Raw genomic sequence first — 25406 nt, forward strand, 5'->3', positions numbered from 1 at the left:
AGTAAGATTTGGGGGTATCGGGTACTTTATTAGGGGGACATTAGTTGTAGGGTTAGGGACTGGAATGACAGTAAGATTTGGGGGTATCGGGTACTTTATTAGGGGGACATTAGTTGTAGTTAGAGCTGGCATGCAGCCCCCTTTCCTATATAAAGACTAGTTATAGGGATGACTATAATGATATATGGGGTTTGGACCCATTAGGGTTCGGGTAGAACGTTCATTAGTGCAGTAGTTCGGCGGGTCGGTACTTGGGCTCGGTGCCAGCTGATCCCCGGGGCCCTGACCCGTCTCCTTATCTGGCGAATCCGGGGCGATATCGGGCTCACATCGCTCCTATCCCTGTGCGACCCGCCGCGGCCCCCCGGCTATTTACTGGCACTGACGCTGCTTCTGATCCGGGACCTTCCGGCAAGTGCCGCGCCCAGTTGCAGCCTCAGTGCGACAGCGTCGGGATCCGGCAGCGCTAAGGTGTGTGCAACTGCCGGCTATGGGGGGTACTGGGCCGGGGAAGCAGAACCGAAGCCGAACTCACTCTCTGGGACTGGAGATAAGATTGGGGGGGCGGCTGCCAAAACGTGGGGGAGGGGTCTGTGGAAGTGGGGTCGGGGGGAGGGGCCGTTACAACTTTGGGGGCACCTGTGTGTGTGAGAGAGGGAGAGGAGCTACTAAATCCTGAGGGTCCCACTGCTGGGGGAGAGGGGCTACTAAATCCTGAGGGTCCCACTGCTGGGGGAGAGGGGCTGCTAAATCCTGAGGGTCCCACTGCTGGGAGAGATGGGCTACTAAATCCTGAGGGTCCCACTGCTGGGAGAGAGAGGCTACTATAGCATGGGGGCTACTGCTGGGAGAGAGGGGCTACTATAGCATGGGGGCTACTGCTGGGAGAGAGGGGCTACTATATTATGGGGGGCTACTGCTGGGAGAGAGGGGCTACTATATCATAGGGGGCTACTGCTGGGAGAGAGGGGCTACTATAGCATGGGGCTACTGCTGGGAGAGAGGGGCTACTATAGCATGGGGGCTACTGCTGGAGAGAGGGGCTACTATAGCATGGGGGCTACTGCTGGGAGAGAGGGGCTACTATATCATAGGGGGCTACTGCTGGGAGAGAGGGGCTGCTATATCATGTGGGCTACTGCTGGGAGAGAGGGGCTGCTATATCATGGGGGCTACTGCTGGGAGAGAGGGGCTACTATATCATGGGGGCTACTGCTGGGAGAGAGGGGCTGCTATATCATGTGGGCTACTGCTGGGAGAGAGGGGCTACTAAAACTTGTTTGAGGGCCCCATTGGGACAGAGGTGCCATTATTATAAGCCAGTGGTTTCCCCTTGGGCTCCAGACAGTGTATGGGGGGGGGGGGGGGGGCAGGTACTTGACTGAACAAATCCCATCCGTCCCATTAACTTATGGCCTTGGGCAAATGACCCGATGCTGCCAATTCAACCAATTCCAATGCCTGTTGGAAAGTTGCTCAGGATTTAAATTATCTTCCATTAAACACATATAGGGTGCAGTTCCCCTTTAAATGTTAGTTGGGAAAATGCCATAAGATCAGTCACATTGCATTGATAAATATGCCCCCCCCCTCCTCTTTACAGGGTTTCTGTGGAATCCTTTTAACTTAAATGTCCTTCCCCTCAGCTCTATAGGCTCCCCCCCCCCTCCCCAATTATTCCCATATGGGCCAATAATTACCCACTGCCCAAGGCTTCTATTTCCCAGGAACTGGATTTGCTGCAGCAGCCCCACCCTTTCCCTATAACCCTGCCCCGGTGCCTTTATACACCCTCTTACTGCCCCAGCCCCTCCGTCTACTGCCCCAGCTCCTCCATCTACTGCCCCAGCTCCCTGCACTGTGTGCTGGCCCTTCTCCTGGTGAGTCTGCATGTGTGCCCCGGGTACCCCTGGAACTATAGCAGGTTGTTACCCCAATGTTTCTATATATCTGTAACCTTGTTATGGGCTAAGGGGGCCCAGCCTGAAGGCCAGTTAGGGGGGGATTTGGGGTGAGTGCTTATTTGTGCCCTGGGTACCCCTGGAACTATAGCAGGGTGACTGTTACCCCAATGTTTCTATATATCTGTAACCTTGTTATGGGCTAAGGGGGCCCAGCCTGAAGGCCAGTTAGGGGGGGATTTGGGGTGAGGGCTTATTTGTGCCCTGGGTACCCCTGGAACTATAGCAGGGTGACTGTTACCCCAATGTTTCTATATATCTGTAACCTTGTTATGGGCTAAGGGGGCCCAGCCTGAAGGCCAGTTAGGGGGGGATTTGGGGTGAGTGCTTATTTGTGCCCTGGGTACCCCTGGAACTATAGGGGGGTGACTGTTACCCCAATGTTTCTATATATCTGTAACCTTGTTATGGGCTAAGGGGGCCCAGCCTGAAGGCCAGTTAGGGGGGGATTTGGGGTGAGTGCTTATTGGTGCCCTGGGTACCCCTGGAACTATAGCAGGGTGACTGTTACCCCAATGTTTCTATATATCTGTAACCTTGTTATGGGCTAAGGGGGCCCAGCCTGAAGGCCAGTTAGGGGGGATTTGGGGTGAGTGCTTATTTGTGCCCTGGGTACCCCTGGAACTATAGCGGGGTGTTACCCCAATGTTTCTATATATCTGTAACCTTGTTATGGGCTAAGGGGCCCAGCCTGAAGGCCAGTTAGGGGGGATTTGGGGTGAGTGCTTATTTGTGCCCTGGGTACCCCTGGAACTATAGCGGGGTGACTGTTACCCCAATGTTTCTATATATCTGTAACCTTGTTATGGGCTAAGGGGGCCCAGCCTGAAGGCCAGTTAGGGGGGGATTTGGGGTGAGTGCTTATTTGTGCCCCGGGTACCCCTGGAACTATAGCGGGGTGACTGTTACCCCAATGTTTCTATATATCTGTAACCTTGTTATGGGCTAAGGGGGCCCAGCCTGAAGGCCAGTTAGGGGGGGATTTGGGGTGAGTGCTTATTTGTGCCCTGGGTACCCCTGGAACTATAGCGGGGTGTTACCCCAATGTTTCTATATATCTGTAACCTTGTTATGGGCTAAGGGGGCCCAGCCTGAAGGCCAGTTAGGGGGGATTTGGGGTGAGTGCTTATTTGTGCCCTGGGTACCCCTGGAACTATAGCGGGGTGACTGTTACCCCAATGTTTCTATATATCTGTAACCTTGTTATGGGCTAAGGGGGCCCAACCTGAAGGCCAGTTAGGGGGGGATTTGGGGTGAGTGCTTATTTGTGCCCTGGGTACCCCTGGAACTATAGCGGGGTGTTACCCAATGTTTCTATATATCTGTAACCTTGTTATGGGCTAAGGGGCCCAGCCTGAAGGCCAGTTAGGGGGGGATTTGGGGTGAGTGCTTATTTGTGCCCTGGGTACCCCTGGAACTATAGCGGGGTGACTGTTACCCCAATGTTTCTATATATCTGTAACCTTGTTATGGGCTAAGGGGGCCCAGCCTGAAGGCCAGTTAGGGGGGGATTTGGGGTGAGTGCTTATTTGTGCCCTGGGTACCCCTGGAACTATAGCAGGGTGATTGTTACCCCAATGTTTCTATATATCTGTGAGAGTATGGAGAGAAGCTATGAGGGGGGGGGGTTGCTGATATCACTATTGGGGAGGTCCCCATAAGGCGGGTTCTGCACGGATCAGATTATCTCCTATTAAAGGGCAACTGTACTTTTATAATATATATTTATATTTATGCTTCATTTCCTTATTTCCCTAGTTGCATTTTTAGCATTGCCCCATAACCCCCCTCTTGTGTTATATTCACAAGTCCCAGAGTAGAAAGCCAAGGGAGTGGTTTGACACCACAGGACCTGCCTTTAGGGTGCTGGGAGTTGTATAGCGGTTACTGTGTGTGAGTGCAGATCTGTACAACCAGATACAATGCATGTATATATCTGGGGGGGGAGGGGGGACAGTTTCTGTTAAACAAATCCCAAAATTTACTGTCTTTTTTTTTTTTTTTTTTTATCTTCCCTTTAAAGTAATTGAGACAACATGGATTCCTGCTGTGGCCTTATCATCTCCTGCTCCAAGGTCCCCGGTATGAGACTTTTCTGTTTAATCTTTCCTCCCTCTTAATCACCCTTCCTGTTACTGTGCCGTGCAGAGGATGCTGGGTAATGTAGTCCCAGACAAATGCCTCAGAATGCGCCTTGGGAAGCCAATAAGTGACAAACTGCGAAAAATACCTTCTTGGTTTGGATCAAGCAAAAGCCTTTGACCGGGTGCAACACCCGTACCTGTGGGCTACTTTGTCTAAGTATGGCATCCCGGTTCCATTTGTCAATTGGTTGAAAACATTATTTGCTTCCCCTTGATCAATGGTTGGCAGGGCGCTAGGTTCCCGGTGGGTGCTGGGGTGCGGCAGGGCTGCCCGCTCAGTCCACTCCTGTATGTTTTTGCCTTGGATCCTTTTCTGAGGCGACTGCGCAGTGGTGGACTGGTTGGAGTCTGCATCCCTCGGTCTCCTCCGGTCAGCTTGGTGGCTTATGCTGATGATGTCTCAGTTTGGGTATCTGACTCGTCAGAGGTAGATATCCTGATGGAGGCTCTTGACACCTATTCCGAAGCTTCGGGATTGGCGGTTAACATGGACAAGTCAGAGGCACTCTGGGTGTCGGACTCCAAGCCTGCCTTCCAAGTGGCGAGTTTTCCGACGACCTCCACCAAAATTAAGGCTCTGGGGATAAAGTTTGGGAGGGACGTGTCTGGGAAATCCAATTGGGAGGAGAAATTAGATGCCGGAAAAGAAAAGGTTCAGCGCTGGTGCAAATTGCGACTGACCTGCAGGGAAAGGGTTGCTATAGTCAAGGCTTACTTGGTCCCTATGTTTCTGTACCTGTCCTACATTTACCCAATACCTGCCACACTGTGTGCAGCTTTGCAGGCTATGTTTTTTACAATGCTCTGGGGTAACAAGATCACTTTGGTTAAGAGGGGCATTACTTACCTGCCAAAGAGCAAAGGTGGCCTCGACATGGTGTGCCCCATAGCCTTTTTTGCATCCACATTCTTGACATTTAACTTTTCCAAGTTGGATGCAGACCCCCCTGCATTGTGGCAGATAGGAATCTCATATTGGTCTGAGCCAAACCTCACCAAGTGGTATAAGGGAGAAAGGTTGACCCAAGTCAGACGGAACAATTGCAACATTCCTGAATATGTCATCACTGCTTTGGTATGGGTCAGGAAGTGGGCCTTGTCCAAGCGCCAGCTCGATACGGTCCCCCGAAAGGCCCTGTATAGTGAGATTGTTCAGGGTTATTTTGTTGCTGCCCCTGTGCTCAGTGACTGCATCGGTGACACCGCAGAGCGCTCACTTCGTCACTTGAACAGCAAATCGTTACCTCCCAAACTGTACGATGTTCAGTGGCTGTCTCTGCATGGGAAACTGAAGGTGCGGGGTAATTACCGGCACCTCTCTCGGCCGGACAGGGTGTGCCCCTGGGGTTGTGCTGTTGAGGAAACTCAATGCCATTTTTTGGTTCACTGCCCAGTGTCAACAGCGGTCAGGCGTTCCCTAGCAACAGAGTTACAGTTTCCTTCTCTCAAAGTGGCCGGATACGCTCACCTGGCCTATGGAACGCTAGATAACGCCGCCTACAGTGCTGACCACACCTACATCATTGTGTCGGTCTTTAAGTATTTCCTGTGGCAGTTCCGGTGCAAGCAGACCATTGGGCACCCTAACACCTCTGTAGACACCATGGTGAGGGCAATGGTTAGTGAGTTGGCCAAGCTGCACATCCCACTGCCATGATACCAGGGCCCACATTAGCCGCCCTTACCCTGTTAGCTGCTGCCTGGCTTACTGGTTATTTGTGCTCTCAACTGGGATCCCCATGGGGCCATAGTTCAGGTAATAATGTGTTTCTCCCAGGTTTTCTGGGAGTTGTCACGTTGTTATTAGACTGGGTTCTTACATGGGACTTAGAGCTTTCTGGACCTGCCAAGCTCACTATGTTGGATTTTGCTCCTTCAGACCCCCGGGAGCAACAGGATGTAAATGGTTTTGATTTTCTATCATCCTCTTCCAGAAATCCACGGCAAAATCATAGACTCTTCCCAGGACTGAGACTGCTTTTGTCCATATGTCAGGATCTTCATCAGGACATTTGGCCAGTGGACTGGGGGGGTGAATTTTAGTTGTAACTTGAAATTATTGGCCGGCATGTCGGTCTGAGTTCTGTTAATTCTCTTTTGTGAAGTTTTTAATAAAACCCCATAAAAACCCTTTCTGCTATCCAATTCTGACTCCTGAAACAATGTAGCAAATGTCAGTTCTCCTCTGGGGGGCCAATCAGCTGGCTGCTGCTACATTGAGTCAGGAGTCAGAGCCAGCAGTGCAGGGAATAGAGCCAAGGAGGCAGTGCTGTCAGTAACAGTGAGGATGAATGGACAGAGTAACAGTCTGTATTTGGCGCCCCCCAGTGCCGCTCCGTGGGATCTCGGTGGAGGTGCAGGTAAAAGGCTTCGTGGCTGATGTATGTGCCACACTGAGGTACAAGAACACGGAGGAGAAGCCCATAGAAGCCATCTTTGTGTTCCCTCTGGATCAGGACTCTGCCGTGTACAGCTTTGAGGCCACGGTGGAAGGGAAGACGATAGTGGCAGAGCTACAGGAGAGGGAGCAGGTAAGTGATCTGCCCCCGAGAGACAGGTGTCCCATAACCTGACTGCCCTTACAGTAAGGAACCCCTTCCTATGCTGATGGTGAGATCCCCTTTCCTCCCCACCCCGAATGAATCACTCATTCCCCCTCTCTTGGTAGGGAATCCCCATAACCTGACTGCCCTTACAGTAAGGAACCCCTTCCTATGCTGATAGTGAGATCTCCTTTCCTCCCCACCCCCAATGTATCACTCATTCCCCCTCTCTTGGTAGGGAATCCCATAACCTCTTTGCCCCCTTATCCACTGATCATATGCCCTCTAAGACACATTTTGTTATATTAAATGCCCCCCCTCCTGTCTCTCAGGCCCACAAAACCTATGATGAGGCCATTAGCCAAGGCCAGGAAGCTTTTCTGCTGGAGGAGGATAAGAGCTCTGGTGACATTTTCAGCTGCAGCGTTGGGAACCTTCCCCCTGGGCAGGAGGCTGAGGTGAAACTGAGCTTCGTGCGGGAGCTGCCAGTGGAGTCAGATGGTGCTGTGCGCTTTGTGCTTCCAACTGTCCTGAACCCCAGATACACCCCAAAAGGTAATGCAGGGGCCCCGGGGCAAGGAGGAATCAAATGTGCAGAGTTTTATGGTATCTCTCTGTACAGGCTATGAGCAAACTTAGGGGGCTGTTCCTGCTGAATTGTGCTTAGTACAGGGGAATCCCTATGTGCCATAGTTTTATGGTATCTCTCTGTACAGGCTATGAGCAAACTTAGGGGGCTGTTCCTGCTGAATTGTGCTTAGTACAGGGGAATCCCTATGCTGCCATAGTTTTATGGTATCTCTCTGTACAGGCTATGAGCAAACTTAGGGGGCTGTTCCTGCTGAATTGTGCTTAGTACAGGGGAATCCCTATGTGCCATAGTTTTATGGTATCTCTCTGTACAGGCTATGAGCCTGTGAGCCCCCCTGTTAGTTATGGGGGGGGCTTATTCAATTCCAATTCTTTTACCCCCAGATCACGACATGAGCGTAACGGCTGCCATCCCACGATTGCCCGCTGATAAGATCCCCTACAGCCTTGCTCTGAACGCTCACTTCCAGTCCGTCTATGGAATCTCCAAGATTGAGTCCAACTGTCAGCTCGAGCCGATCCAGTACACTGATGGGGACAAACTGTCGGCCAAGGTGAGTAAACCACGCGTTGGTAACAGGGTGTGTCACATGGCCTGGGGGCTGGAAGCCTATTGGCTGAGCATTCTCACCATAAGGTTCCTATACAAACCTCAATATTCCAAATCAGAACCTTAGTGTGTTCTGCAGAACCGTTGCTGATGGGCCCTTGTGTACCGACACTTCTCCTCTGTATTAACCCTTTACTGACCCTTTTCTCTCTCTGTGCCCCCAGGTGTCCCTGGCGCAAGGGCACAAGTTTGATAAAGATGTGGAGCTGTTGGCCTATTACCTGCAAGCAAACACCCCCAGCGCCATGGTGGAGGCGGGGCTTCCTGATGCTGTGGAAGGTAATACTAAACTCCATCTTTTATGATAAAGGCATCAGGAAATGCACACGTTTAACCAGAGCTCACTGGGCACATACAGTGCAATGAGCTCTCTCAGATCCCGGGGCTTTTATTGTCACTTCTGCTCTGGAGCCAAACTATAAAGTGACGGCATATAATCTATTGTTTTACCACCAAGTGGGGGTCATTTATAAAGCCTGGGCAAATTTGCACCTGGGCAGTATCCCATGGCAACCAATCAGATGTTTGCTTTTACTATTCTACCAGCAGCTGGCTGAAAAAAAAGCTAATCAGTGATTGGTTGCTATGGGATACTGCCCAGGTGCAAATTTGCCCAGTGTTTATAAATGAGCCCCTGTGTCTTGGCCAAACAGTTCATAACAATGGAGCCTTAGGAAAGACTGAAACTGCAGGGGGAGCCGGTAACCCGATAATTATCGGCGTGTCGTGACCCAGTCCTGGGCCCAGTGTGCGGTGCGTTTAACTGCCCTTCTCCTTCGTAGGTTCTATCATGGCCGACCCAGTGGTGATGCTGAACTTCTACCCCAACATTCCAGAGACAAAGGAGAAGGCGAACTCCGGGGAGTTTATTTTCCTGATGGACAGGTCTGGGAGTATGATGGACAACATGAGTTCCGAGCAGAACGCCCCGCGCCGTATCGACAGCGCCAAGGTCCGTGCAGCCCTAAACTTCTCCTGGCAGAGAATTTACAGTTTGAGCTTGAAAGGACCTAAATGTTAGCAGTTTTAGACTGCCAGTACCAGGATTTTGGCTCAGCCACTCATGGAAAGGCAGTGGCTCTGGTGTTAAGTGAATATGCAGGTCAGGCCCAGTCACTGGGGACTCTGAAAAGGCTGGTACTGGCAGTGTAAAACTGCTAATGTCTCATAAACCCTAAGGTACATGTCACCAGATCCTGTTGGGCAGAGTTGGAAGGTCTGTGGCCCTACAGCTACACTGACACATTCCAGATTGGGAAATGGGTAAGTATGGGCTCTCAGTTCTGACTCATGATATTTGGTCTGATTCCCTACACAGGAGACCCTGATCTTACTGCTCAAGAGCCTCCCCCTCGGCTGTTACTTCAATATCTTCAGCTTTGGCTCCGAATTCTCTTCCATTTTCTCGTGAGTGTTAATCCTTCATGTGTGACTGGGATAAATAACTACCCAGCATAGGGATTCCCCTGTACTAAGCACAATTCAGCAGGAACAGCCCCCTAAGTTTGCTCATAGCCTGTACAGAGAGATACCATAAAACTATGGCACATAGGGATTCCCCTGTACTAAGCACAATTCAGCAGGAACAGCCCCCTAAGTTTGCCCATAGCCTGTACAGAGAGATACCATAAAACTATGGCACATAGGGATTCCCCTGTACTAAGCACAATTCAGCAGGAACAGCCCCCTAAGTTTGCTCATAGCCTGTACAGAGAGATACCATAAAACTATGGCACATAGGAATTCCCCTGTACTAAGCACAATTCAGCAGGAACAGCCCCCTAAGTTTGCCCATAGCCTGTACAGAGAGATACCATAAAACTATGGCACATAGGGATTCCCCTGTACTAAGCACAATTCAGCAGGAACAGCCCCCTAAGTTTGCCCATAGCCTGTACAGAGAGATACCATAAAACTATGGCACATAGGGATTCCCCTGTACTAAGCACAATTCAGCAGGAACAGCCCCCTAAGTTTGCTGAGAGAATAACTGAGAGCTCCGGATCTTTCTGTACAAGCCACATGATCCTTTTAATTTGAATTTGACTCTTCTATAAAGTGTTGGGTTCAAGTGTAGAACGTGGGGTTCTAGGGGCAGTTGCAGTTTGGATGCAGAACACGGAACCCCATTGCTATTATGACCTGGGGCTGATTGTTGCCCCGTTGCAGGGAGAGTACGGCCTACACCCAGGAGTCCATGGCGGAAGCTGTGAAGCTGGTGAATCAGATGGATGCCGATATGGGAGGAACCGAAATCCTAGAACCATTGAAAAGGATCTACAAAACGGCTGGAAGGCCCGCTCACCCCAGACAGGTAAGGCTCTAGCATCTTTTAGTCCTTGCTGCTTCTTCTGGGAGCCAGTTGCCAGCACCCACTACTCTTTCAGTAGCACTTCCTGAGCACCCAACATGGAGCCCCAGAGCGCAACTTCCTACCTACAGGGGCATCAGTGCCAATTGCACCAGAGGCAGTTACCTATAACAGCCAATCAGATCTTTGATTTCAATTTCTAACTTCTTGCCAAACCCATAGCTTTTGGCGCATAAAACACAAGCATTTGTCCCCTAGAGGTCGCTGTTTCAGTGGAGTCTATGGACGAGTTGGCCTGCAGATACCCAGGTCTCCATTTGCACGATAAGCTGTGATTTCATGTCTTTGGAACATTTTATATGAAAAATAAGTGCTATATAGGATATACTTTGCCTTTAATTGATGCAGAAATCCCACAATGCCTTTTCCTTCCAGTTGTTTGTTTTCACCGATGGAGAAGTCGGGAACACAAAGTTCGTTATAGATGAAGTAAGAAGGAACGCCCATAATCACCGGTAAGTGGGTGGGGTCAGCGGCAGATAAACCTGAAGCCCAATGTGGCCAGCACGTGTCACTCCTGTTCCTACTTCTCATTGGTTATTTCTCCCGGCAGGTGTTTTACATTTGGTATTGGGGACGGGGCCTCCACGGCCCTCATTAAGGGCTTGGCCAGGGCGGCCAGTGGCACCTTTGAGTTTATCACTGGGAAGGAGAGGATGCAGCCCAAGGTAAGGGGCCCTTGTACAGGGGCCACTAAACTTTAACCTATCAGATTCATGAGCCAATAAATAGGGATTGAGAAACAGAAAGCACTTTCATTTTACACTGGATCCTCCCCCTGGTTCCTACGAGCAATAGTGGGAGGAGTTAATTCAATTTTCATCCACCTGTATAATAAACTCCTCCTTATCTGTAAGCCAGCAGTTAGGGGAGGGGTTTGTTTATCCAGAGATCTTTTTTAATATAGAAAAATATGATTTTTTTTTTTAGCCCTGAATATACTGCTATAGTGTTTCTCCATTTAATATCAATTGCCCCCTCTTTCCCTAGGTTCTTCAGACCCTGAAATGTTCCCTGCAGCCCATGGTGAAGGACATCACCCTGACATGGATTCTGCCTCCTGGGGTGGAGGCCAAACTGCTGTCTGGGACTCCCACTGCCATATTCCAAGGCCAGAAATCCATTGTGTATGCCCAGCTAAAGGGCAAGGTGAGCTGGCAGAGAAAGGGCACTTTAAAAAGGGGGGGGGGGGTAAAGGCAAAGTAAACTCCAGGAGCTGAACTGTTGTGCCCTTTCCCATCCAGGTGGAGCAGGGAACAGAAGGGCAAGTCAGCCTGGCATACAGCTTTAAAGATGAAATGGTCGCCAACGTACTGCGCTTCACCCTGAAGCTCACACAATCGGAGAGGTGGGCACTGCTGGCCGGCTTCCTGGCAACGGGCTAGTTATTGGGCGTGAAAGGCCACTGGATCAGGAAGCAGGAAGTGTTACTTTACTTAAAGGGTAGTGGGTGCAGGGAACTCACTTTCAGCAGATGCAGCTGAACCTTAGGGAAGGAAGGCAATAGTAAAAAGGTTAATGGATCCGAGTCCTGTTGTTCTGTAAGGGCCAATTCTAGTGGAAGCAGGAGGGGCTTAAGGATGGTAGGAAGTGCTACTTTACTAAAAGGGTAGTGGGTGCAGGGAACTCACTTCCACCTTAAAGTTATCTTTTAGTACTGCCTATTCTAAACAACTTTTTAATTGGTCTTCATTATTTATTTCTTGTAGTATTTTATCTATTTGCCTTCTTCTTCTAACTCTTTCAAATGGGGGTCACTGACCCCGGCAGCCAAACCTTATTGCTCTGTGAGGCTCCAGTTTTATTGTTATTGTTACTTTCTATTCCTTATCTTTCTATTCAGCCCCTCTTCTATTCATATTCCAGTTTCTCATTTAAACTGCTCCCTGGTTGCTAAGGTAATTTGGACCCTAGCAACCATAATACTAAAAGTTAACTCAAAGGTGGTAATGGTAAGAAGTGCTACTTTACTAAAAGAGTAGTAGGTGCATTGAACTCACTCCACACAGAAGCAGTAGAAGCTTAAGGAATGGAGAATAAAGGAAAGGGGTAATGTCAGAAAGGTTTACTTAATTGGAAAGCTGAGGGGTGCAGGGGCTGAAGGAGTAAGGGCAGGGGTTGAATTCTTCAAAAGACCCCCATGAACGTACAGTACGTGTTAATTGTGCAGATAAAGGGTTTTTTCATGTTATCGTTATGTTCCCATATTGTTATGTTCCCATAAAGGCAGTTCTCTTCCCACGGGCCAGGCTGGGGGTGGAGCATGAACGTGAAACAAGGGACTGATTGGGGGTTTCCCCAGTACATGGTTTTCAGTCTGGACTAAGCCCCGCCCCCCTGCCTGACCAGGGGGAAGAGAGCAGCCTGGCAGAGGAAGCAGTCAGAATTCTGTACCTGCAGGGACCTAATGGATCTAATGCCAAGGTGCTGCCTATGGGCCCCAGGTATCACTATGTGTTCCTTCTCCCCAAGGCCCACCATGCACAGACTAGCGGCCAAGGTGGTCATCTCTAACCTGATTGGTGGGGAAAACCTAGAGGAGAAATCGGAGGAAGTGCAGAAACAGATTGTGGAGACCAGTGTCCAATCCGGGGTCATCTCCCCCCTCACGGCCTATGTAGCTGTCAATAAGGAAACCAAGAACCCAGTGAAAGGCCCCCCGGTCCAGAGGTCCATCCCACTCTATGGTGAGACCCTTCTTCCAAGGAGGCATTGGGTGGGGGTGCTACAGTGTATGGCACCGGCTGGCAGCAGCACCCACTATAGAGCTTATTGTGACTGGGGTGCCAGGGGCCCAACAGAAACCCTTGGGGCAAAGGCCACCGCCTCTCTTCCCTCACCCTCATTCACTTATCCTTCCTTGTATCCAATGGGAAGTGGCCAATACAGGAAGCCACTCCAGGCATTTTCCTGGTGCCTCAGGGGGTTTATTACCTCTGGTGAGTGGCATGGGTTGGGCAGTGCCCCTGCCACCAACTATTGGCAGTCTTAGGATTGCCCTGGTTCTGTTACCAAGTACTGCTGCCCAAGGCTGGGGTGTCCCCTCTGCACAGGCACATTAATGCCCCTTCCTGCCCAACATGCCCCACCATTTGCACCATGAGGGTAGAAAGTGCAATTTTGAATATCATTCCAGTTTTACTCTCCTAGCCAAATCAAGTAAACCCCACCAGGCAGCAGTGCTGTAAATAAGCATGCCAGACAAAGTGTGCAATCCCTACCATAAAGCAAGACTGGACTGCTGTGTACCAGGAAGGAAGCACACCGTACCACACAAGCACTTGCACATTTACTATTTACTGTGTTAGTACATACCCTTTATTTTTATGATAATATACCTTTAAAGCAGTTATGTTTTTTGTTTTGCCCTAGGTGCACCAGTGGCAATGGCTTGCTGTATGCCAATGCCAAGAATGATGCCAGGTGAGTTTTTGAACATCTCTTCACTTTTATCTCCAACAACAATGTTCCCTAGCAACAGCAGGGTCAGCGTTATTAGAAATGCTGATTGGCTCCAGACTTAAAGGAAAAAGAAAGGTAAAGTCACTTGGGGGTGCCAAAATGTTAGGCACCCCCAAGTGACTTTAACCGCCTACCTTTTACCCCGGGCTGGTGCCGCTGTCAGGAGAAAATAGCACCAGCCCGGGGTAGCTGCCGGCGCTTCCTCCTTCCGGCTTCGCTGCGCGCGCATGCGCAGTAGAGTGAAAAGCCGAACTTAAACATTTAAGTCGGCTTTTTCGCTCTACTGTGCATGCCCGGCCACCGGCAGTTTAGGAAGTGGAAGGCGGAAGGAGGAAGCGCTGCGCTCCAGGTACCCCGGGCTGGTGCTATTTTCTCCTAACAGGGGCACCAGCCCGGGGTACAAGGTAAGCGGTTAAAGTCACTTGGGGGTGCTTAACATTTTGGCACCCCCAAGTGACTTTGCCTTTCCTTCCCCTTTAAGGTGCCCATATACTGTAAGATCCACTCGTTTGGCGAGGATGCGGATCTTCTCCCGATATACCCACCCGGGAAACAGCGGGTATAGGTGCTGTTGGTTTGGGGACCCCTTTAACGAGTCGATGCGGCCCCTGATCCGACGGAAAAATCAAGCCTGCCCAATTTCAGGCCAGATATTGGTCGGGGAGGCTCATCGGTGGTGCTGAATCGGTCTAAAGGATTGATATCGGCAGCTGAAATCGGCCTGTGTATGGCCACCTTAAGTAACCTATAACAACCAATCGGATATCTGCTTTTAAACAGCAACTGTGTAAACTCTACCTACCAACTGGTTACTATAAGCTCCTGTTACGACACTGCTTCCCCTTGTAGGAAAGGTATGTGATACTGTACAGGTATTTTTTCCCTGTATAACTCAGCCTGCAGCCTTGTGCCTTTATATGGGGGGCACAGAACCCCTCAGTGACTGCTAATATCCTTATCATTTACAGTAGGGGGTACATTATCCCTTATAATACATGAGTGATACTCAGAGTTCCCTGTATAACTCAGCCTGCAGCCTTGTGCCTTTATATGGGGGGCACAGAGCCCCTCAGTGACTGCTAATATCCTTATCATTTACAGTAGGGGGTACATTATCCCTTATAATACATGAGTGATACTCAGAGTCCCCCTGTATAACTCAGCCTAACCCCACTAATTTAGATCATGTGACACACAGTTGCCAGGTATTGGTAGATACATTTGATAGTTTCCCTTTATACTTATGTTCCCTTTTTTGTTTTACCATAGGTGGGCCACCAAGAGCGCTTGCTTGCAGTATGGCGGCACCAGGTGAGTTGTTTCCTGTCTACTTGTGAACATTGCTCCACCTTCATTACCCACAAGCAGCAACTGAACAATACCTTCTGGTTGGTATAGGCTGCTAGTCCTGAGTGACCTCTAATATCCTTATCAGTTACAGTAGGGGGTACATTATCCCTTATAATACATGAGTGATACTCAGAGTTCCCTGTATAACTCAGCCTGCAGCCTTGTGCCTTTATATGGGCACAGAACCCCTCAGTGACTGCTAATATCCTTATCATTTACAGTAGGGGGTACATTATCCCTTATAATACATGAGTGATACTCAGAGTTCCCTGTATAACTCAGCCTGCAGCCTTGTGCCTTTATATGGGCACAGAACCCCTCAGTGACTGCTAATATCCTTATCATTTACAGTAGGGGGTACATTATCCCTTATAATAGGGGGTACATTATAGCTAACTGCATTAAAAAAGACAGCATGAGTGAAATGAGAGCATTTCCCCCTGACACTTGTGTGTTACAGTTATGGGATATTGTGTTGTGTGTTACAGGTGTGTGTTATTCCCTGGATATGACTATTTTTATAATATTACCCACGTTCTGTTTGTATGAGTCCCCAATGGATGGTGTTTCCCCTGTACCCCCCTGCGCACTACTCTCTCCCTTTCCCATCCCAGGCATTGGGGTCCATTTACCAAAGCGTTACAGGTGCAGGTTTAGTACAAGCAGCCATGGAATATGAATGTGTCAGTTACTGATACAGGAGGCGTCTCCTGACTCTGCTCTGCTCTCTCACTGTGACAGGCGCCATAGAACTGAGCAGAGAGCTCCCAAGAGACACCTCCTGCATCAGTAACTAAAGGGCCAGCCATAACAGCAGGGGGAGCTCCAGGTATTAATCCATGATAGTAGCGGTGTAAAACTGCTACTATATTGAAAGAATAAGAAAAATAACAGAAGCTGCAACATTGCTCCCAACCTGCAGATGTGTCTCCCCCAGTGACGCTCTGGTGAACGAGCACAAATCTTTCTGCAATTCTGGGTGAAGGAGATCCTGGCGAATAGGGAGCCGGTGTCTGTGCAGCTTTCACATTAGCAACAGTTGCCTGGGGGTCACTTTGGGCTGAACTCCCCCTGCGCTTGTCCTTGTGGTGCCTTTAGACTGTACCTGATAAGGACCAATAAGGAACTGTCTCCGCCCCCACACATTCCAGATTGGGTAGAACCTCTAGGGATGCACCAAACCCAGTATCCGTTTGTGTAGGATTCAGGGTTCCACCAAACCCCAAAATAGTGGATTTGGTGCCTCCCTAATAACATCATTATTTTTTATGCTTTATGGTTTTTTTAACTCTTTAACCTCCTGCTCTGCACCCCCCCCCCCCTCCCCTATACTGGCACGGTTACCCTGCCCTTCCGCTCTGCGCTGGGGTCTCTATGGTTCTGCTCGTAGGGCACAAATCACGCCGTTTCTCGTTTTTAGTTGCACTTCCACTCATATTTTGTAATTTTCCAGGGGGGTATAAACCCCAAATTGCTGTTTGTCATTTCCCTGCACCCACTCCTATGCCAGCCATGCCACTCTTGCCCACTCCTGAGCTCGCTGACCCCACATCTGGTCCGGCAGAGGGTAGGTTTGGCTCCTATTTGCCCCGAGGGAATGGTGTTGGTTCATGGGCCAGAGGATATTCCGCTGCTGCTATTAATTGGAATTCATATTCTGTTCCTTCCAGGGTTGTCTGAACCAGAAATAGCGGTTTGTTATTGGTCAGACTCCGCTACTGTGAGCGACGGCGCCACATCTGCTCCCGCCGAGGGTAGGTTTGGCTAAATCATGTGACTGTGCCCTGACAGGCAGAGGGGTGTTGGTAACATGGGACTGACTTGGTGCTCATTCATTTATAGTTAAAGGGAAACTAAACCCAAATAAAAGAATTGATGTCGGCTTTCTCAGTCGTTTTAGACTAATATCAGGCTGTCAGCTCTGCAGCTCTTTAAAGGTCACTGACTAAAGATGTAGCAGTCTAAAACTGCAAATATCACAGAAAGGGATTCCAATCCCCCCTGATATATTCTCTCTTCCTTTTGGGAACGTCCATCAGTGGTGAATGGGCCACGCTCCCCCAGCATGTTCTTGCAGGATACAAGGGGTGCCTATAAGGGCATATACAGGCACGGGACCTGTTATCCAGAATGCTCGGGACCTGGGGTTTTCTGTAAGAACTAATTGTAGCTTATTGGTATCGAGAACAAAGTTTTCTGTAATTCGGAGCTTTCTGCATAACCGGTTTCTGGAATAATGGATCCTGTACCTGTATACATTCTGCTCTTAGTGTTGCCTTTAAGAAAATCGGTGTAGCCCTTTCGGTATTTTGCAGTTGGAGTGAGCACACGGGGTTAAATAGGTGCATTCTGTGGGCAAATCCCCTAAAGGGGACCTGTTACCCCCCAAAAAATCCTATTTTATTTTGCTAGTCGGGCAAAATAAACTTTATTTACACTAAATAAATTATTTTACATATTGTTTTTTTCTTGCACCAGAAGGAGGACTTGTCACATGTTCCCATGCACAGGGAGGGGGGTGTGAGGAGAGAAATGATATCTGGGAAGTGCAGAAATGAAAGTGAAAGCTATTAATTGGAATTCATATTCTGTTCCTTCCAGGGTCGCCTGAACCAAAAGTAGAAGTTTGTTATTGGCCAGACCCCGCTTCTGTGAGTGACGGCGCCACATCTGCTCCCGCCGAGGGTAGGTTTGGCTAAGTCATGGGATTGTGCCCCGACAGACAGAGGGGTGTTGGTAACATGGGATACGCTGACTTGGTGCTCATTCATTTATAGTTAAAGGGGAACTAAACCCAAATAAAAGAATTGATGTCGGCTTTCCCATTCGTTTTAGACTGCTAATATCAGGCTGTCAGCTCTGCAGCTCTCTATAAAGGTCACTGACTAAAGTCTAAAACTGCAAATATCACAGAAAGGGATTTCGATCCCCCCTGATATATTCTCTCTTTCTTTTGGGGACAGCCATCAGTGGTGAATGGGCCACGTGCCCCCAGCATGTTCTTGCAGGATATAAGGGGTGCCTATATTGCTGGGCTTAGGCCTGGCTCAACCCCACAAGCTGAGTCAGTGTAGCAAAGGGAATATACAGGTACGGGATCTGTTATCCAGAATGCTCGGGATCTGAGGTTCTCTGGATAAAGGGTCTTTCCATAATTTGGATCTCCATACCTTAAGTCTACTAAAAAATAATTTATACATTAAACCCAATATGATTGTTTCCTCCAATAAGGATTAAGTGTATCTTAGTTGGTATCGAGAACAAAGTAATGTTCTATCATTACAGAGAAAAGGGAATCATTTAACCATGAAATAAACCCAATAGGGCTGTTCTGCCCCCAATAAGGGGTAATTATATCTTAGTTGGGATCAAGTACAGGTACTGTTTTATTATTACAGAGAAAAGGGAATCATTTAACCATGAAATAAACCCAATAGGGCTGTTCTGCCCCAATAAGGGGTAATTATATCTTAGTTGGGATCAAGTACAGGTACTGTTTTATTATTACAGAGAAAAGGGAATCATTTAACCATGAAATAAACCCAATAGGGCTGTTCTGCCCCAATAAGGGGTAATTATATCTTAGTTGGGATCAAGTACAGGTACTGTTTTATTATTACAGAGAAAAGGGAATCATTTAACCATTAAATAAACCCAATAGGGCTGTTCTGCCCCCAATAAGGGGTAATTATATCTTAGTTGGGATCAAGTACAGGTACTGTTTTATTATTACAGAGAAAAGGGAATCATTTAACCATTAAATAAACCCAATAGGGCTGTTCTGCCCCAATAAGGGGTAATTATATCTTAGTACCTGTACTTGATCCCAACTGTTTTATTATTGCAGAGAATAAGGAAATCAGTTTTAAAATTCTGAGTCTATGGGAGACAGACTTTCCGTAATTCTGAGCTTTCTGGATAACGGGTTTCCAGATAAGGGATCCCATACATGTACTGTATAGAGAGGGGTACACTGAGGGGCAGTGTAAGCATATTCCACCCAACAGATCCCACTGATACATTAGACTGTTTCAAGAAAGGCCTTGGGTGCCTTTAGGGAAAATACAGGTTTACAGAAATGAATTCGTAGGGTCCAACTAATAATAAAATCAGTACTATATCACCACCCTGTGAGAAAAGGTTTTTTATTAAACCCCCCTAATTTGGATCTCCATACCTTAAGTCTACTAAAAAAATCAATAAAACATTAATTTAACCCAATAGGGCTGTTCTGCCCCCAATAAGGGGTAATTATATCTTAGTTGGGATCAAGTACAGGTACTGTTTTATTATTACAGAGAAAAGGGAATCATTTAACCATTAAATAAACCCAATAGGGCTGTTCTGCCCCCAATAAGGGGTAATTATATCTTAGTTGGGATCAAGTACAGGTACTGTTTTATTACAGAGAAAAGGGAATCATTTAACCATTAAATAAACCCAATAGGGCTGTTCTGCCCCAATAAGGGGTAATTATATCTTAGTTGGGATCAAGTACAGGTACTGTTTTATTATTACAGAGAAAAGGGAATCATTTAACCATTAAATAAACCCAATAGGGCTGTTCTGCCCCCAATAAGGGGTAATTATATCTTAGTTGGGATCAAGTACAGGTACTGTTTTATTATTACAGAGAAAAGGGAATCATTTAACCATTAAATTAACCCAATAGGGCTGTTCTGCCCCAATAAGGGGTAATTATATCTTAGTTGGGATCAAGTACAGGTACTGTTTTATTATTACAGAGAAAAGGGAATCATTTAACCATTAAATTAACCCAATAGGGCTGTTCTGCCCCCAATAAGGGGTAATTATATCTTAGTTGGGATCAAGTACAGGTACTGTTTTATTATTACAGAGAAAAGGGAATCATTTAACCATTAAATAAACCCAATAGGACTGTTCTGCCCCAATAAGGGGTAATTATATCTTAGTTGGGATCAAGTACAGGTACTGTTTTATTATTACAGAGAAAAGGGAATCATTTAACCATTAAATTAACCCAATAGGGCTGTTCTGCCCCCAATAAGGGGTAATTATATCTTAGTTGGGATCAAGTACAGGTACTGTTTTATTATTACACAGAAAAAGGATCTTTAATAAAAATGGAGTCTATGGGAGATGGCCTTTCTGTAATTCAGAGCTTTCTGCAGGTTTCTGGAATAACGGATCCCATACTTGTATATATTCTGTTTTATTTTGCTAGTCAGGCAAAATAAACCTTATTTACACTAAATAAATTATTTTAAATATTGTTTATTTCTTGCATCAGAAGGAGGACCTGTCACATATAATCAGTGGGAAGGGAGGGGGGGGTGTGAGGAGAGAAGTGACATCTAGGAAGTGCACAAATTAAATTGAAAGTGATTGCTGTGCCTGAGGCTTGCAGTATTGGAATTATTTAGCTTTTTTTCAGTTGGAATTTCAGCATCCATCTGGTTGCTAAGGTCTAATTTAACCTAGCAACTAGGCTGTGAGGAATATGAATAGAGGCCTAAATAGAAAGATAATTAATACCAAGTAATAATAAAATTGTAGCCTCACAGAATAGTTTTTATGGCTGCCGGGGTCAGTGGAGGACGGCAAATAATTCAAAAAGTATAAAAAATGAAGACTAATTGCAAACTTGCTGGGGGTCACTTTGAGCTGAACTGCCCCTGCGCTTGTCCTCGTGGTGCCTTTACACTGTACCTGATAGGGACCAATAAGGAACTGTCTCCGCCCCCACACATTCCAGATTGGGTGGAACCTCTAGGGAGGCACCAAATCCAGGATCTGTTTGTGTAGGATTCAGGGTTCCACCAAACCCCAAAATAGTGGATTTGGTGCCTCCCTAATAACATCATTATTTTTTATGCTTTATTTTTAACTCTTTAACCTCCTGTTCTGCAGCCAATACCCCCCCCCCCCCCCCGATACTGGCACAGTCCACTCATATTTTATAATTTTCCAAGGGGGTATAAACCCAAAATTGCTGTTTGTCATTTCCCTGCACCCACTCCTATGCCAGCCATGCCACTCTTGCCCACTCCTGAGCTCGCTGACCCCACATCTGGTCCGGCAGAGGGTAGGTTTGGCTCATATTTGCCCCAAGGGAATGGTGTTGGTTCATGGGCCAGATGATATTCCGCTGCTGCTATTAATTGGAATTCATATTCTGTTCCTTCCAGGGTCGCCTGAACCAGAAATAGCGGTTTGTTATTGGCCAGACCCCGCCCATACACAGGGAGGGGGGTGTGAGGAGAGAAATGATATCTGGGAAGTGCAGAAATGAAAGTGAAAGCTATTAATTGGAATTCATATTCTGTTCCTTCCAGGGTCGCCTGAACCAAAAGTAGAAGTTTGTTATTGGCCAGACCCCGCTTCTGTGAGCGACGGCGCCACATCTGCTCCCGCCGAGGGTAGGTTTGGCTAAGTCATGTGATTGTGCCCTGACAGACAGAGGGGTGTTGGTAACGTGGGATACGCTGACTTGGTGCTCATTCATTTATAGTTAAAGGGGAACTAAACCCAAATAAAAGAATTGATATCGGCTTTCTCATTCATTTTAGACTGCTAATATCAGGCTGTCAGCTCTGCACTCTCTTTAAAGGTCACTGACTAAAAATGTAGCAGTCTAAAACTGCAAATATCACAAGGGATTTCGATCATTCAGCGGAGGGCGGCAAATAATTCAAAAAGTATAAAAAATGAAGACTAATTGAAAACTTGCTAAAAATAGGCCATGTTATAACATGCAAAACCTGAAGGTTCCCTAATTGTCCTGTTCTTGCCCCGCAGCCAAAGCAGAACGGGCTCTGTTCCAGCTCATCTCCCTGCAGAACGCAGACGGGTCCTGGAACCTCAACTCGGAATTGGCTTCCGTCTTTGAAATGTCCGAAGAGGCTCTGAAAGAGAAAATCCCGGATCCGGTAAATTCCTCTCCGCGGTTGTAATCATTTTATTGGTGTTGCCTGGTTTCTGCTGTTTCAGGAGTCAGAACCCGTAGCTCAGAGAACATTTATGTCGTAATTGTCTCAAGTGACCAGGAAGCAAAATATTTGCCAATGAGATGTTTTTATTGCCCTTCCTGTCCCTAGAGCGTGGATGCCTCACTGTGGGCCACTGTTCTGGCCGTGATGTGGCTGCACGCCGCCCGCCCCCAGCAGAGAGACGAGTGGGAGTTGCTGGAGGACAAAGCTCTGGATTGGATTAAGGCAAAAGCAGGTAATGAGCAGGTTATGGCTGGAGATCAAGTCATTCCCAGACCGGCAGTTATACCCTCACTGGAGGATCCACCAAAGATGTGTCCATCCCAATTCATGCTCTATAGGCCGGGGTTCCAGGAGTATCTAGGGGAGCTAATGGGCTTTCTCCAAATCTCAGCCTGAGTGGCCTTCGTGTTGGGCCCCCCAAGCCACCATAGGTATTTGAACCTTTCATCTCCTCTTCTCCTTTCCGGTGGTGCAGTTGAAGGCCAGTTTCAGTTTAATGGCTCAGTCTGAGGAGCACTTTGTATCTATAATGTTTCATGTTATGCTAAATAACAAACAGGGAAGATATTGGCCAGGGGGACTGGTGGGTTTCATTATTATTGCCTTCCTAACGTAGAACATCACGGAACCCCAGGTCGGGTTGAGCAGTGTTTAAGACCAGGTAGTCAGTTGCGGCTCACAAGCAAACTCGAGGTGAGGGGATTTTAGGAAAGATGGGTTTGTCTTAAATGAAGTCACTTTATTCCAAAACTTGGCTGTTTCCTGGCATGGCCACATCATGGGCACAAAGCTAGATGAATGTTCCGCGTACGTGGGGCACTAGGCCATCTCAGCACTAGCCATTCTGCTTGGGTGCAGTGGCGCAATACGTAAGGCCATGGAGCATTTATGATTGAGTCTATGCCTTGTTGATAGGCTTTATGTGCATTTCACCCTCTGTAGGTCGTGTTGTAGGTCCTAAACGCTAGAGATGGTGATTGAATTGTGGCCACTAGATCAGGCTAAAGTGTTGTGAGCATTTCCTGAGGGGGTGGAGATTGGAGGGCAGAGTCACATGCCAAAGAGGCTAGCTGTGGCCAGGCAGTGGCACCCTGGGTCAGGTTTGAATTGCATACAGACCAAGCAGCTAGTTTATCTCTAGGCCTTGGGTTAAGTCTCAATCATTGTTCATGAGTTATAAATGGACCTTCTGGGACAGCATCTCATGGAGTTGCCATCTTGTGTATATACCGTATATACTCGAGTATAAGCCGAGGTACCTAATTTTACCTAAGAAAACTGGTAAAAACTTATTGACTCGAGTATAAGCCTAGGGTGTTTTTGTTTTTAACTATCAGGCAAGTTTGGGAAGGCTAAGGAAGCTGCCATACTAAACGATATACTTGTATATAAGTATATAGTATATATTTTACACTATATACTGTATAAGTATAGTGTATATATACAAGTATATAAACTATATACTATATACTCACATATGCGGTGCCATAACAAGTTCCCCGTGCTCCTCATATACAAGCAGCTGTCCTCACATAGGTGCTTCCCTTGACTCCCCCCCCCGTGGACGAACGGGTGGACAAAATACTGTTTGTAACTGCAGTTCTCCTTATATAGCTTATTGTATACATAAAGCACCCACTTATAGCCCAAGTGCATTTACAAATACTGTGTAGCTTTGCTGTAGCATACTCTAAACACAGTGGCCAATGGAAGTGCTTAGTCTGGGGGGAACACCTCCAGCAACCAGATTATAATATACCAGACAGAGTACCTGGTAGAACACAAATCTACACCTGATCTGCAATCCTATGAGCAAGCACAATGTGCATATTAACGGTGACTGTAGTAAATCTTCATAGCTCTCATTTATACTGTATCTTCAAACTCCTTTTTGTGGAAGATTTATAGTATACAGTACCAAAATGTTGACATAGCCAAGTTTGAGGACATTGTATTTAGGACTCCATTAACAAAGAAGTGACACGATATATAATTTATAAATACATGTTCCGTCTAATAGTAGTTTAGGTTACCAGCAGAATGTGATAGGGCCTACCTACAACACTTGTAATAGGCTATGAGCAGCTGTAGTTGATACAACTACAAGTGCGCTTTGGTTACCGTCACCCTCAAAGTAATCACTGGGTCGAGTATATACGGTAAGTAGGTGTTGTAAAAGGGGCAGGTAACCCCAAAGCAGGGGGCCACTAGTACAATAATAATACAGTTTATTATTTCCCTCAGCCCCTTCCTTGAGTGAGTGCGTCCGGGCCGGAAATCAGCTGCTGAACTGCTCCGTGGGCAGCGAAGTGTTTGGCCTGTGAGAAGAAGAGGCCAATGGAAACCGGAATCTAAACTGGGAAATACGTCTCTGTGTCATTGGTACAGTTAAAGGGGAAGCTCATCTGAACATTAAAAAAAAAATGTAGGTGGTAGAACGTTACATAAGGTTTAGTTTGTCTGCTCTGTACTGAGAATTAATAGGGTGAACTTGACCTTTTTATAGCTGCTTATTATCTGCTGCACTATAGTGGGGGGAACTGGAGACAATATTAATAACTACTACTGGTTTTAGTGGGGGGTTCTGGTACCCTGGGCCCCTACCTCTTCCTTCTGAACACCCCCAAACCTGAGAAACGGGGTTACTAACAGCCGCACCAAAGATTTTTCATTTTCACTAAAATAAAAGGAAAGAAAAAAAAGAAGTTGCGCCTCATTTGTATTGAGAGAATGTGAAGAAGCGGTGGGGGGGGGGTAATGTAACAACAGCATTTTTTTGCTCCTAGGTGTTTATGGGCTTGGGGGGGGGGGGGGGGAATTCACCAACTGTGCAGGGCTGACAAGGAAGTTGAAACCATTGGGGGGGGTGATTAAAATCTCTACATTTTTGGCCAAGGTGGGGCTCCCGTTTTGTTCAAAAACAAAAATATCTTGCTGGGAAATGTAACAACAGGGTTTTTTTGCTCCGAGGTGTTTATGGACTTGGGGGGGAATTCACCTACTTCCAAGAAGTACAATGCTGTGCCCCCAGCCCAAGGCTGCACAAGGAACACCAGGGGGCAGTAGTAAAATGGTGCCATTTTCAGGGGGGTAGAGAATCCAGGCCGGGTTTGCTATTCATAGAAGACAGGCAATTGTTAGCTCTTTGGGCACCTTAACTAATCGGCAACAACCCCTTTCCCCAGCATCCCGGTGCATACAAATGGCTCCCTGGCTGTGGGAATCCGGCCCATAGAACCATAGCAAGTAACCCCCAGTCAGCTGACTGTGGAAATGGAGTTTAGTTATACCGTATAGAGGGGGGTACACTGAGGGGCAGTGTAAGCATATTCCACCCAATAGATCCCACTGATACATTAGACAAGTGCTGTCCAACTTCTGTGGTACCGAGGGCTGGAAT

General features: G+C 47.4%; 1 protein-coding gene across 6 annotated transcripts; it reads left to right on the forward strand.

Annotated features, from left to right (window-relative positions):
• Positions 1-218: 218 nt before the first annotated feature.
• vwa5a.2 (von Willebrand factor A domain containing 5A, gene 2) lies at positions 219-24711 on the forward strand. Of its 6 annotated transcripts, none has more exons than XM_031898705.1 (24): positions 224-471; positions 3985-4043; positions 6434-6636; positions 6981-7203; positions 7624-7793; positions 8014-8128; positions 8632-8801; positions 9168-9256; positions 10019-10163; positions 10596-10675; positions 10774-10888; positions 11211-11369; positions 11465-11568; positions 12693-12907; positions 13593-13643; positions 14952-14993; positions 16486-16599; positions 16703-16786; positions 17634-17717; positions 21203-21262; positions 21350-21433; positions 21813-21943; positions 22112-22238; positions 24251-24711. In XM_031898705.1, the coding sequence occupies exons 2-24, from the start codon at positions 3998-4000 to the stop codon at positions 24328-24330; spliced, it is 2691 nt and encodes an 896-aa protein (XP_031754565.1). In that variant the 5' UTR covers positions 224-471; positions 3985-3997; the 3' UTR covers positions 24331-24711. The 6 variants fall into 6 exon arrangements, with proteins under 6 accessions (NP_001008062.1, XP_031754565.1, XP_031754570.1 ...); XM_031898708.1 differs by lacking the exon at positions 224-471 and adding an exon at positions 1769-1880; XM_031898710.1 differs by lacking the exon at positions 21203-21262.
• The last annotated feature ends 695 nt before the right edge of the window (positions 24712-25406 follow it).

This window comes from Xenopus tropicalis, chromosome 1 (assembly GCF_000004195.4).
Source record: "Xenopus tropicalis strain Nigerian chromosome 1, UCB_Xtro_10.0, whole genome shotgun sequence".
Taxonomy (NCBI): domain Eukaryota; kingdom Metazoa; phylum Chordata; class Amphibia; order Anura; family Pipidae; genus Xenopus; species Xenopus tropicalis.